The sequence below is a fragment of the Bombyx mori genome, chromosome 22, assembly GCF_030269925.1.
Source record: "Bombyx mori chromosome 22, ASM3026992v2".
Lineage (NCBI taxonomy): Eukaryota > Metazoa > Arthropoda > Insecta > Lepidoptera > Bombycidae > Bombyx > Bombyx mori.
In genome coordinates this window covers 9465284-9477624 of record NC_085128.1, presented here as the reverse complement: position 1 = coordinate 9477624, position 12341 = coordinate 9465284, and the positions used below count along the sequence as shown (strand labels likewise).

Below are 12341 nucleotides of genomic sequence, written 5' to 3'. Positions count from 1 at the left end.
AATAAATAAAAGAATTTTCACAATTCTTTTTTCGCGCACAATAAATAAATGACTATATGAGCTAACTAAAATTATTACCGCAGCCGCGATCCTCTCGATTTCCATCATCGATACCTAGACGTCTTAACATATCAGTAGTCAGTAAATGAACGTTCACGATTGTGTGGAGAGTTGCCCGATCATGACGGCGATGATGGACGATCATTTGTTGGCCCATCATGGCCGATGGTGAAGAGGAGCCATTATTACACTATCGTGAGTTTCTTTAATCGCCCATCTTGGCCGATTGTGAAGAGGAGCCATCAAGTGTATAATCTATGGATTAGTGATCTGTGGTGTGACGTGACTACGTTACGATTTCTTTTTATTGTATCCAGCAAAACAAGTGGAGCATTCGATCAAACCTACCTATCAATTATCACTTCATACGATAAATTGCAAAATAGCAATTGGTGTATAAAATATATGTTTCGACGTAAGTAGAAACAAATTATACTTTCATATTCTTGATTTTTTATAACCACCAACAACATAAACCTCATTTCACGTTTCTCTGATTAACATTTAATTTTAATATTAACCTCAATGTTTGCATTCAAAAATATTTAAAATAATGGCAGCATTGAAAACAGTATTTTCTACGTATTTCAAGATTAGGCTCCAATGTAGAGTAAAGTAACATGTTTTTTTTTTGTGAAGGTATATACCACTTCGTTGGTAGAAGATGCAACTTTATACTTAGTTCGCTAACTGCTCTGAATTTATATTCCAATTCCATTAAATCATAATTGAATAAAATTTACGCAAACAACCTTTTATTTAACTTCGGAATCCATTAAAATTCATTTGTGTATAACTCATTCTTTTTATATTGCCTTGTCAGCTTTGTAATTCCAATTTAAATTAAAGTAATATTTTTTTATTGGCTCTGAAGGCATATAAGTATACGGTACACATGATAATGAGTGGTTACGGTCACTTATGGATATCAGCAATGTGACAGTAGTAGCCATGCCTCTACCTAGAACTGAATATGCCCTATAAATCCCATTTCAAGGAGTTATTATATCCCTCAGAAAAAACTATAGAGGGAACATTATTTCAAGCCAAATGGTGCATATAGCAAAGAATATATCTAGAAATGCACTGATTTTGGGTAGTAAGGTCGAACTCTGCACCAATAATAAGTGTGATAGTAAAAGAAATCTGCAATTCCAAGGAGTATTCTTACAACCTTTTGAGAGGATTGGGAATCTTAAGGTTGATACTTCTGGAACTGTTCAGTAGTAGAGCGATATGAAAGGGAAAGCTAAGGCTTTTAAAATATTAAGTCTTTAACAGTAAAGTTCTTCATCCCTAGGCAAACACTTCCCATCAGTCCTTATGTTGAGTGCTATAATGGGCCTAGCCTCTCTAATACTAGCTACTTCCATATGTCTCCAAATGGATATGGGCTGTTTGGATTGCCGACCATCGCATTCTCACAGATCATTTGGAAACTAAGGTTCTACAGCAGGATTCCAGTTCTTGTTGATTTCTTTACTGTATGTTCCATAGGAAGTGCTCAAAGGTATTTTTTGAGGTAACCCAGCCACATGAGCGTAATTTATCTTCACTTTCTGGAACCACTAGAATAATTTACAGTACTTTTTTGGCCATCATTTTAGCAACATAACGTTCAAATTTATAATGAATTCTAATGTCTATAGTGTTACCAAGCACAATGACATGTATGTCTTTGAAGACTCTTCAGAAGTAGAAAACAGCTTGATTGTGCTTCTGGAATTGCTAATGTGCTTGAGTGATGGTGGTTACTTATCATCAAGTGGGCTGTATGCTTGGTTTCCTATAATCAATAAAAAAAAGTTTGTTGTGTCTGTCGTAAGAACAACTTTAAATTTTTCACAGATGCCTGTTGCTGAAGAATTTCAGGCTTCCTGGGCTGATGAGGTCGAGATTGACCAAGGTGTACTTCCACCACCTTCTGAAGTGGTTGAAAATGGACTAAAAATTGTTACGGAATATAAATACGACAATGATAACAAGAAAGTGAAAATTGTCAGGACATACAAAATTGAAAAACGTGTTGTTTCAAAGGTATACATTTATTAGTGATGTCAAGCTACTCAGCTATTACTGCTAGTGTTCCACAACTTTTCTAAATTAATGGTAGTTCTTATAAAATAAATCAGCTTTAATGATATTAGGCCCTAGATATACTTCACATACAAATATATTTACAGTGTTACACTTGTACTTTCAATTGTTTTCACAAATATGTGACTGGACCATTTTGGTGAAATACTTTTAATCCCTTACCTATTTAATTATTGTTTATGTAACACTGCTAAAAATTTGTGACCACTTTAAATTGTGATGTCTCTGCGCCAGTAAACATTTTAGCTTGAGTGGGCCTGGCCAGGTAGTCTACATGTCACAAAAAAAACTTACTGTTATAGAGTATTGCCAAACGTAAAACTTGGAGCAAATTTGGAGATTCAGCCAGCGACAAGCCTGGGCCTAACCCTGCTACTACTAATGTAGCTGAAGATGTCTTCATGCAGTTCATCACCAGTAAGGAAGAGAGTCAACGCCCAGATGACGGGGAGCTTGATGGTCTTAAGGTAATTTTCCAGTATTTTAAGGTTCATAAGGTATTGAAAGTTATTTATTTAAGTTACACTATTGCATGAGTTTCAGACATTTTTCACTTAATAAGACATTAAACTTTGTTTTTCATAATTGTGCTATGTTCAGATTATGATTATCTACATACAAACATATCTGTAAATATTTCATTCATTCCCAATTGGGAAATCAAAACAGTGTCTGTTAATTAGCAGGTTAAAATGAATTCTTTAAGAAACTTGTAAATTGTCACTTTATTCATAAGCTCTGATCATTACTACATATGAAACACACCTAATTGGTAAAATTCAGTATCTTTGATTGGTGTAATTGAGCACGGACTATTCCTGAAAGAACAAACATTTCACATATTAATGAAATGCTAATCACTAACGCCATTAATGATGCATCGAATATAGGAAAATCTGCCCATATTTAACTACGTAAAATCTCAGAAAAAATTCATAAATATAAAATGTTAAAAATTCAAATCTTTGTTTTTAGCCACCATCCAGCAATGTTATCTTTAAGTGTCGTACATGTCAAGGAGACCATTTGACATTGTATTGTCCATTCAAGCACACTCAAATTGCACAAGCTAAAGCTGCTGAAGCTGCCAAAGCTGCAGGTAAGTCTAGTAATACTAATTATATTTGTAGTACATTCATCAAAAGAATATAATATTTGATAGAACAGGATCTGCCTTTTCTTCAAGAATATAAGTAGAAAAAGACCTATACTAAAATTTAAATTTCCGATGATTCTAATGAGTATTTCTGTGGACTTTTAAAAGATTGATTGTTTAACTGATTTAAAAAAAAAATGTTTCAGAGGCAAAAGTTGCTGCTAGCAACAAGTACATTCCGCCCTCGTCTGCGGGACGTATACCTGGTCGTGATCAGCCCCCTGTGCGTCGTGAAGACGTAACTGCCATCCGTATATCAAACCTTAGCAATTTTGCAGTTGAAGCTGATATTGATGACCTTGTCAAAGGTTTTGGCCCTGTGCATAAACTGTACCTTGCGAAGGAAAAAGTGAGATAATATGAAAACCTATTTTACTTTAACTAGCCGCTGCAACCAACCACGGTTCAGGTTCATATGATGATATGAGCCGTGGTTGACCTCTTTCATCTCATGTACCAACTCAGATCATGTAAAAAATCAGCCAATAACCTAAGACCGGTAATAAATAACCTTAGCAAACTGCTGATTTATCATCCCTCACAATCAATGGGGCCTGTTTTTAAGGCAAAGAAATATAAAAGTATTTTCAAAGTTTACATATTTTTCTTCTTCTTTCTCACATTTTTCATATAAATGGGATGTTTCGGATGTTATAGTTGTCATGGTTACGAAGCATTCGACACGTCTGAAACATTTAAATAAAAAAAAATATAGCTACCCAAAATCGAATTGTAGCAAAAGTTTGAACCTCTTCAGGGAATAATTTAAAAAACAAACACATTAATTTAAAATTATTCTTTATAGTGATTTGGTTACTTTATATTGAAAACGATTCTCCTTGAATTGTAAAAAACGTAAAAAATAGTGAATATTCATTAAAAAAATTAGTGGCCATTCAACTAAATAAAATAAAACAAATGTACACACATGTGCCGTAATCCGTAAAGAGGTTAAGTTTTAGTTTAAGGTGTAAGGGTATGTATGATTCCAACATACCCTGTACACAAATAAGCACTTAAACAATAAAAAGGATTCAGTAAATAATTTAATATTATATACCTAATCTAATATATAAAATTCTCGTGTCACAATGTTCGTTCCCATACTCCTCCGAAACCGCTTGACCGATTCTCATGAAATTTTTTATGCATATTCAGTAAGCCTGAGAATCAGCTACTATCTATTTTTTATACCCCTAAGTGATTAGGGTTGTCCACCACTAACATTTTTTTTTTATTTGGACATTTTTTTTTGTTATAATGAGGTATTATGTGGTTGAATCAGGTTTTGTTATTTTTATTATATATTCCCTCATCGTTCACAGCACTACATACCTCTTTCACTCATTTATCACATCCTTACACACTTACAATAAGTTTTTTTTTTTTCTACACTAGAAATTCCCTAGAAATCTTATATATGGCAAAACAATGTTTGCCGGGTCAGCTAGTATTAATATATATTTTGACTGGAAACATCTAGTGAGTCTGTACGGGTAGGTACCACCATCCTGCCTATTTCTGCCGTGAAGCAGTAATGCGTTTCGTTTCAAAGGGCCCCACCTGATGTTCTGAAAAAACTGAGTTCTTAGAACTCATATCTCAAGGTAAGTGGCGGCATTTACGTTGTAGATGTCTATGGGCTCCAGTAACCACTTAACACCAAATGAGCCATGAGCTCGTCCACCCACCTAATCAAATAAATAAATAAATATGGTTGAGGATTTAAGTTTACAAGTCGATTTGGGTTATTAGAAACATCCAGTAAAAATGGTAGACTTCCTGTCCAAGTAAATTGATGCCTGACAGCATCACCACCCGACAACGACATTGTATGTCGACATAATACTTTATTTAATGACAGCTTCACCAAAACTTAATTTACATTAGTACTTATTATGCTAGTGGAACTTGTCATAAATTAATAAAATAAAATACTTAACCACTATAAAATTCATTTCAGAGTACTGGACATTGCAAAGGATTTGCTTATGTGCACTTCAAGTTCAGGGCAGATGCTGCGAAAGCAATTCAATCACTTAATGGTCATGGTTATGATCATCTGATTTTGAACGTGGAATGGTCTAAGCCTCCACAAAACAATTAAAAAGTTCCATTTGTACACAAACTTAAATAAATACATTTATATTAAAAATATGATGTAGTTTCTTTTGACTTCAATGATAGTTTATTTAGGGTCCCTATAACAATATATCAAAAGAAAGCCTTAGAAATCATAACATGATTAAATGTAATTATTTTAACTATTTTAAAATTGTTGTCTGTCTCATTTTATCTCTGATATAACTTGATTCAAGTACACCAGATGGTGTTCTCATTTATTTCATTATTAGGCCAATGACACATTTATTCTGATAAATTTGTACTTCATTCAATATTGGCTCAATTTGTGCTATCACTCAGTAAGTGTAATGGGGATTAAGTATTAGAACTTCATGTCATGTCCAGATAATAGATTTATGGCATTGAGTTTTCTCAGAAAACAAAATGCATTTTTTTACCAAAACCTTTTGCTAGCTTTCAAAGAAAAATTATATAGCTCACTAAAATAAATAGTATTTATTGGGCACCATAGGCAGTTACATATAATGCAGTCCATGGTGGCGTTATGATCTCAAACAGTGCCAGAGTGCCTGTGCTGAAAAACCATTTAGTTTTCATATGACTTCATAGATTACAAAGTGACATTCAACTGAAATATTTTCTTATAATATAATTTTAAGTATATAGGCAATAAAAAATAAGCTATTTCCTTATTTAAATATTACATATTGATAATTTTATTATGCAATAAATTAACACAATTTTCAATTAAAATAATTTATTTAAAGCGATCAGTGCTGGAATAAACTTATCTAAATTTTATACATATTTAGCAAGACTTACAGGGTCAAAACAATTTTAGGAGTTTTACTGCAAATGTGCTAAAATTACAAAGATTAAAATGACTCAAAACATTTCATAGGCTGCCATGAACATTTAAATATCAATATCGTATCTTTCATCATCACTATTCGGGGTATAAGTTTCTTCAGGTAAATGTAATTCTCCACAAAACATAAGTTCTATGTAATGGAAATAATCTAAAGCTATATTTGTAAGCATAGCTCCAGTCGTTACACCGATTATTGTGCCAATGACTGGCCTTTGTCCTACTGAACTCCTTAGGATTGCCCATAAAAATATAGAACCTAAAGGCCAGAGACAACCACCTAAAAACGCCCAAGAAAATCGACGTGCAGGAACAGCTGCAGCCATGTGTGGTCTTGCCCAAAGCCATAAACCTGCCCCAGTTCCAGCACTAAGAAACAATACATCCGTGATGTCTCTTTGCGGGAAGAGCCTGAAATAGAACAAGGACTAAGTTTGGATTGTGTGAAAATGCCTATCAACCAATGATTAGTTAATGTTTCATATGTTACATACCTGACCATTAAATGAGGGTTCATCACACTAACTGATAGGGTTGTGTAACTAGCAAGCCCTTGCATTGGTATGTAATAATAAAGTACATTGTCCCTTGTGAAAGGTGGTAGTTTTATATTATTAACAGATTTATTTAAAAAATCTATACTTTTTGGTACTGCTGCTGGTAGATTTAAGAGATGTTGTCGACAATTTCGGTAGACCTTTTCCAAAATATCCATATTGTAATTTATTGGCTATTTATAGAAAAAGTAACTGTACTTTTGGCCTAGCACTCAACGAATGTTGTTAAGGTTAGGTCATAACGAATAATTTGGCAAGAGCTTTTCTTGTTATATTTATACTTTAATTTAATTCACTCACTACACTTACAATAAAGTCAAAACAGAACATAGGTAGGTAATAGGTAACATGACAAGAAAAGTCTTGGAACTCTAGACCAAAAATCCTAAGCTAACATGACAATTGACATGTTGACTTGACAAATGAAAAGTTGATCATGGAAATCATATGATTGTGCCTAGATAGCTTGAGAATTCAGTTGTAGTAAAATTAAAATGATGTAGGTAACCTAGTGTATTTTAATATTTCTCATAACTAATAGAAAAACCGTAGTCAGGTATGCACGTTACGTATTGCATATATAACATAGAGTACAGAGTACATTATTTCACCGAGGAATCTTCATCATTCAACGGAATAGTTTGCATGTTAATAAATAAGAGAGATATTTAAAGCGTTTTGCCATTAAAGGTACCTAAATGTGTAACCACTAAGTTGTACACCATTTACATGTCAGTCAACCAGTTAAACAAAAATATTGTGTGATAATATGTCTGTATACAAACAATATGCACAATTTGCCTAATTTATCAATGTTTATCGATCTCGCAGGCAGGACAGTTATCTCGACGGAGATTTTTTTATACGATTTTTTCGATCTTCATTGTAAATGTTGAAATCTATTTGACTTACCTACTAAGATTCAAACAAAAGTTTTCATTGACTTTTGGTAGGAACGTGATGACTGAAGGAGTGTTGTTTAATTTCCTGTTTCTTCCTGATTAGTAGATGTGGAAATGCAACAAAGTTTAATGGACATTGCTTCTCAAGTTTTATAAACACCTCTATTAATTCCTTTGTTAATTAGTACCATTTGACTGAGAGGTTTTTTGATTTCATTTAAAAATATATTTTTGATATAAAAAATTTGGCTGTATGCCACTTACTACTACTACAAAAAAAGGTTAAAACTGTCGTACAGTTACAAAATGGTAACTTAATATATTTTCAAGAGCATAATGCAATAAACTATGATCAATATCAAAGAGTAACCGTTACTATTGGAGCTTTTATGAACGATCTTTTGTAGGTCCTGTGTTGAATAGACAAATGGGTTCTGATTAATCTTAATTGTAATACTTTTTAATTTGCACTTATTATATATGGAATATTGTTACCAACAACTTTAGCAATAGTATTTACTCAATTTTACTATTCAACAGTGCTCAACATAAAAGTTGATATTGTTGGGCCAACTACCTATATGATAAATAAAGATACTAACTTACATAAAGAAATGAGATCAATATACATTATGTAACAAAATCTATTTCTTTTAAATGATGGTTTTGTACATTGTATCTTATCATACTGGTATTAGTAGCAGTATTTTATCACTGTAGTGACATAGTGTTGACTGAAAGTAACATTAGTACTTAAACAATTAATTGCCCATGATTTACTTCTGCAAATATGTATTTAGTTTAAAACCAATGTAAATTTGTATTTGGTCATGATTTTGCTGGTGACCAATTTAATTAGGCAATCAAGCCTCGAGTGTACTGTGTTATTATTGAACAGCTTTCTGAAATTTAAAAATTTTCGTTTTTATTTTTGCACTTGCAACTTGGTCAATTAAGCTTTCACCTAATTGACTTGTTGCTTCCAAGTCTAATGTGTTGAAATTTGTCATAATATCCAAATTTTTTCTCCATTTTTCTAAGCCATTCCATGCTATCATAATACCATTATCGGTGCACAGTTTCATTGATGGTCTATATACATTATAGCCATAATCAACACTTGCAGCTTTTAAGGCATTGAAAATGTAATTATTACATGCTACACCTCCAGATACAACTAACCGTTTATTATTTTCTGGAATTAAATTATTGATAGAACAGAATTGCATTGCACGTTGTGTCCTGTGAACAAGATGTTTTGTAGTTGCTATCAATGCAGCACAACATAAATTACTTATTTCAGGTATTAATGCATCAGCAACTACTTTGTGTTCCTTTTCTTTCTTACGCAGGTGATACAAAACTGAAGTTTTTAATCCATTAAAACTAAAATTGCAATCTTTAACTTGTACCAGTGGTATTGGAAGGTTAAACATCTCTGGATTGGTGGCTCTTAATGCCGCTGTTTCTACAGCTTGTCCTCCACACATAGTGGAGAGTTCAGGTACATTCCTAAGTTTCATTCTCCTAGCAATTTTATCAAATAGTTCACCTGGTGCCATGTCTATACTTTTACCTAGAAGGAGGAACTTGTTTATATTTTGGACCACAGCCAATAAGCAATGACCACCAGAAATGAGTAACACTAAATATGGGAAATTAACATTGTGTTCCATTCTGACTGTCAATGCATGTGCTTCCATATGGTGAATAGGAATTATAGGTTTAGCATTAACTCGTGCTAAATGTTTGGCATACTTCATGCCGACAGCCAGACTTAATGGTAAACCAGGTTTTACTGTAACAGCTATTGCGCTTATGTCTTTCATCAACAGATTAGCTTTTAGTAATGTTTCTGTGACTGTCGGTTCAATATATTTCCGATGAAGATCTTGAGCAACATCAGGTATAATTCCGCCATTTCTTAAATGTACTAAATTTTGGGATTTTAAGGACTCCGCAATGATATTCCCTTCCTCGTTGATTATGGCACATCCAGTATCATCACACGATGTTTCTATTCCGAATATTAAAGTAGAATTACATTTAGAATTCGTTAAAGGTCTTAATTTTTGAAACGTATTCATAGCACTTCTGCAAAGTATTCCTGGCATCATCAATGTTTTGGTCTTTTAAAATCACTTGAAGAAACATACATAGATATCACTTAATTGTCAATGTCATGTCAATTCAAATTTCAAATGTTTTTTTCTTCTTTATTTTTGGTTTCGGTACGGTTTGTGTATTAGCCAGTGTTAAGTAATAACATTTTTACAATTCGCCATTTTAATTATTTGCAGTACAAAATGATAATAAAAAACGAAGGAAACTGTCTATGTTGACCATTATTAATATCAGTTTAAGTAATTAAATTAGCAGTGTGGGACGGTATAGATAAATGAAGTTGAGAAAGTAATTTGATTAATGTAGTAATTAACTCTGCAAATGATAATACGAAGTGAAATGAAATGAAGTTGATTAATATTATGAAACATGGAATGAGATGATATCGGATGAAATATAATTTCAGTAAAATGGTTGTCATTTACTAAGGCTTTCTTAGTGGACTTTATGGAGGATCCCGAGAAGCTAAACAGAGTACTAAACAGTTAATAAACTACCGTTATTATGCATTTAAACCTGAAGAAACACTAAATAGACAAAATAAAACAAATCACACAACTTCACTCCTGACGTTTCCACCAAAAAGTCCCAATTCAAGTGTTAATTAATATGTGTATTACATAACCGATCCTGCGGACCAAATGGTAAAGAGCGGACGTCGTCCAAAACACGTAAATTCGGATCCTCCCGATCCACTAACGGTGTTTTTAGGTACCCCAAGCACCGATCATTGTTCTCGTCGAACCCGTCGCTTGCGACGAAGGGCTCGACGAGTAAATTAACCCACAGACACAGCCCACTGAGTTTCTCGCCCTCAGTGGGTCGCGTTTCCGATTCGGTGGTAGATTCTGCGAAGCACGGCTCTTCCTAGGGTTCGTGTTAGCAACATCATCAGGTTTGAGCCCCGTGAGTTTACCTACTTCTTAGGTTACGCTGACATAGCCTCTCAAGGCTTAGGTAGGGATTTTTTTTTGTGTTAATTAAATTTATATATAGACATATTTATACAGGAGGAATATGATTTATGTTGAAGTGTAAATTCAGAGATTATTTTATTAGTTACTGTTATTAATACTATGATTGTGATTTTTTAGTCTGAGAGCCAAATTATTAGTTTAGACGAGAAATTCAGTTATACAAGGGATCAAAGACCATTCATATCTAGATTTTAAAATTAAAATCTCAGTAATGTCAGTTTCACGAAAAATGGTTATGTATCGCAAATGGCGCTATAATGTATGGAGTCAAATTGAAGTAGCTGATATTTGGAAGTATCGGCCCATGGATGATAGTAGTACTTCATGCGAAGCTGGATCTTTACTTTGTAGAGCACAACTCTTTATCCAGGCGCGCAGATTGCTTTGGCCTCTTGAGCGTACTGTTTATGAAGTAATATGAAGGAAGAATTACTGGAAAAACCCTTCAGCCAGGAGGGGTCGGTTTTGCTAACAGCTGCCCGAGTGTCTCCGAAGGAAACCTAACAGCTCAAGGGCAGCTGCTTCGCGAATGCATTTAGAGTGTACTGTTATAACCTTCTACTGAACCGTAATTAGATGGCATGGCCCTCAGTCATACATCTCGACAATTCTGCCTTGTCAGCACTTATATAGCATTATCAGTGAAGGCACAACCAGCCCACTTATAGACAGTCTAATCACAGCTATCGCGTCAATCGATTGCCTAAGGGTCCTCTTCTTCTCGTACAATATATGTAATCCAATAAACATTATTTTAATTAATTTCAATTTCTCTTTTAAAACGACCTCGGAGAGGAACCCTACAGTATGCTGACGCTCACTCTTCGTTGTTTTACAAACTAATTTAGCTTTCTCTTAAGATAGCTCGGTAACTTAATATTGCTCAATTTACATCGAATTTAAGATTCCCAATTTTTTCCGAACAATTGTACATTGTATATTATTTATTTATTTATTAATACTTTATGCACAAAACCGTGACAAAACGAAAGTTGTACACAAGCGGACTTAATGCCATGGGCATTCTCTTCCAGTCGACCATAGGGTGGCGCAGAGATAATGCATGGTAGGTGCATTAACAAAAGAATAACAAACAACAACAAAAAAGAACAAAATCAAAACAAAAATCTTCCGTAAAGTAACATCTCAGTATTATAGAATACACATAATGTTAAATATAGGTACTTATATAGATTACATATGACTTTGTATGCATAAATAAACATACTACAATTTAATATACATGTAAAGTAATAATATATAAATACACATGAAAATACACAATTTAGTATGATAGTTAAGAATGGCTAAAAGTAAAAAATAATAATAATAATAATTGAAAAATAAAATAAATTCGTTTGGAGATGATTCTTCCAGTTTTTTGTGGATGTATTCGCGAACTTTGAGTTTAGAAGTAAAGCGATTGCTGGTCATCCTGATTTCTTTGGGAAGCGAATTCCATAATATTAGGACTGTACAAAGAAAGAAGAATGTAAGAAATCTGAGCGATAAATA

At 33.4% G+C, this 12341-nt stretch overlaps 3 protein-coding genes across 4 annotated transcripts; 1 reads left to right on the top strand and 2 right to left on the bottom strand.

Annotated features, from left to right (window-relative positions):
- Window positions 1-380: 380 nt before the first annotated feature.
- On the top strand, window positions 381-5463 carry eIF3g (Eukaryotic translation initiation factor 3 subunit G; the record flags this gene model as incomplete). Its single annotated transcript, NM_001044121.1, is given in 6 exon segments — window positions 381-475; window positions 1909-2097; window positions 2460-2624; window positions 3133-3256; window positions 3460-3662; window positions 5277-5463. Coding segments are annotated over 5 exon segments (825 nt in total). The 3' UTR covers window positions 5421-5463.
- Window positions 5464-6138: 675 nt separating this feature from the next.
- LOC101743330 (uncharacterized) lies at window positions 6139-7394 on the bottom strand. The gene is made up of 2 exons (XM_004931821.4): window positions 6761-7394; window positions 6139-6677 (listed from the first exon to the last, which is right to left on the bottom strand). Exons 1-2 carry the CDS (start codon window positions 6979-6981, stop codon window positions 6314-6316), a joined length of 585 nt encoding a protein of 194 aa, XP_004931878.1. The 5' UTR covers window positions 6982-7394; the 3' UTR covers window positions 6139-6313.
- Window positions 7395-8021: 627 nt separating this feature from the next.
- Window positions 8022-9967, bottom strand: LOC101743560 (tRNA N6-adenosine threonylcarbamoyltransferase, mitochondrial). Of its 2 annotated transcripts, XM_062674959.1 has the most exons (2): window positions 8908-9967; window positions 8022-8627 (listed from the first exon to the last, which is right to left on the bottom strand). In XM_062674959.1, exons 1-2 carry the CDS (start codon window positions 9840-9842, stop codon window positions 8522-8524), a joined length of 1041 nt encoding a protein of 346 aa, XP_062530943.1. In that variant the 5' UTR covers window positions 9843-9967; the 3' UTR covers window positions 8022-8521. The 2 variants fall into 2 exon arrangements, with proteins under 2 accessions (XP_062530943.1, XP_037875032.1); XM_038019104.2 differs by having other exon boundaries at window positions 8022-9963.
- Window positions 9968-12341: the final 2374 nt, after the last annotated feature.

Excerpts from the sequence above, each read along its gene's own strand:
- LOC101743560 (XM_038019104.2), bottom strand. The coding sequence starts at position 9,842 with ATGATGCCAGGAATACTTTGCAGAAGTGCTATGAATACGTTTCAAAAA.
- LOC101743330 (XM_004931821.4), bottom strand. The coding sequence starts at position 6,981 with ATGGATATTTTGGAAAAGGTCTACCGAAATTGTCGACAACATCTCTTA. Across the intron at positions 6,678-6,760 it reads AACCCTCATTTAATGGTCAG|GCTCTTCCCGCAAAGAGACA; the intron begins GTATGTAACATA and ends GTTCTATTTCAG.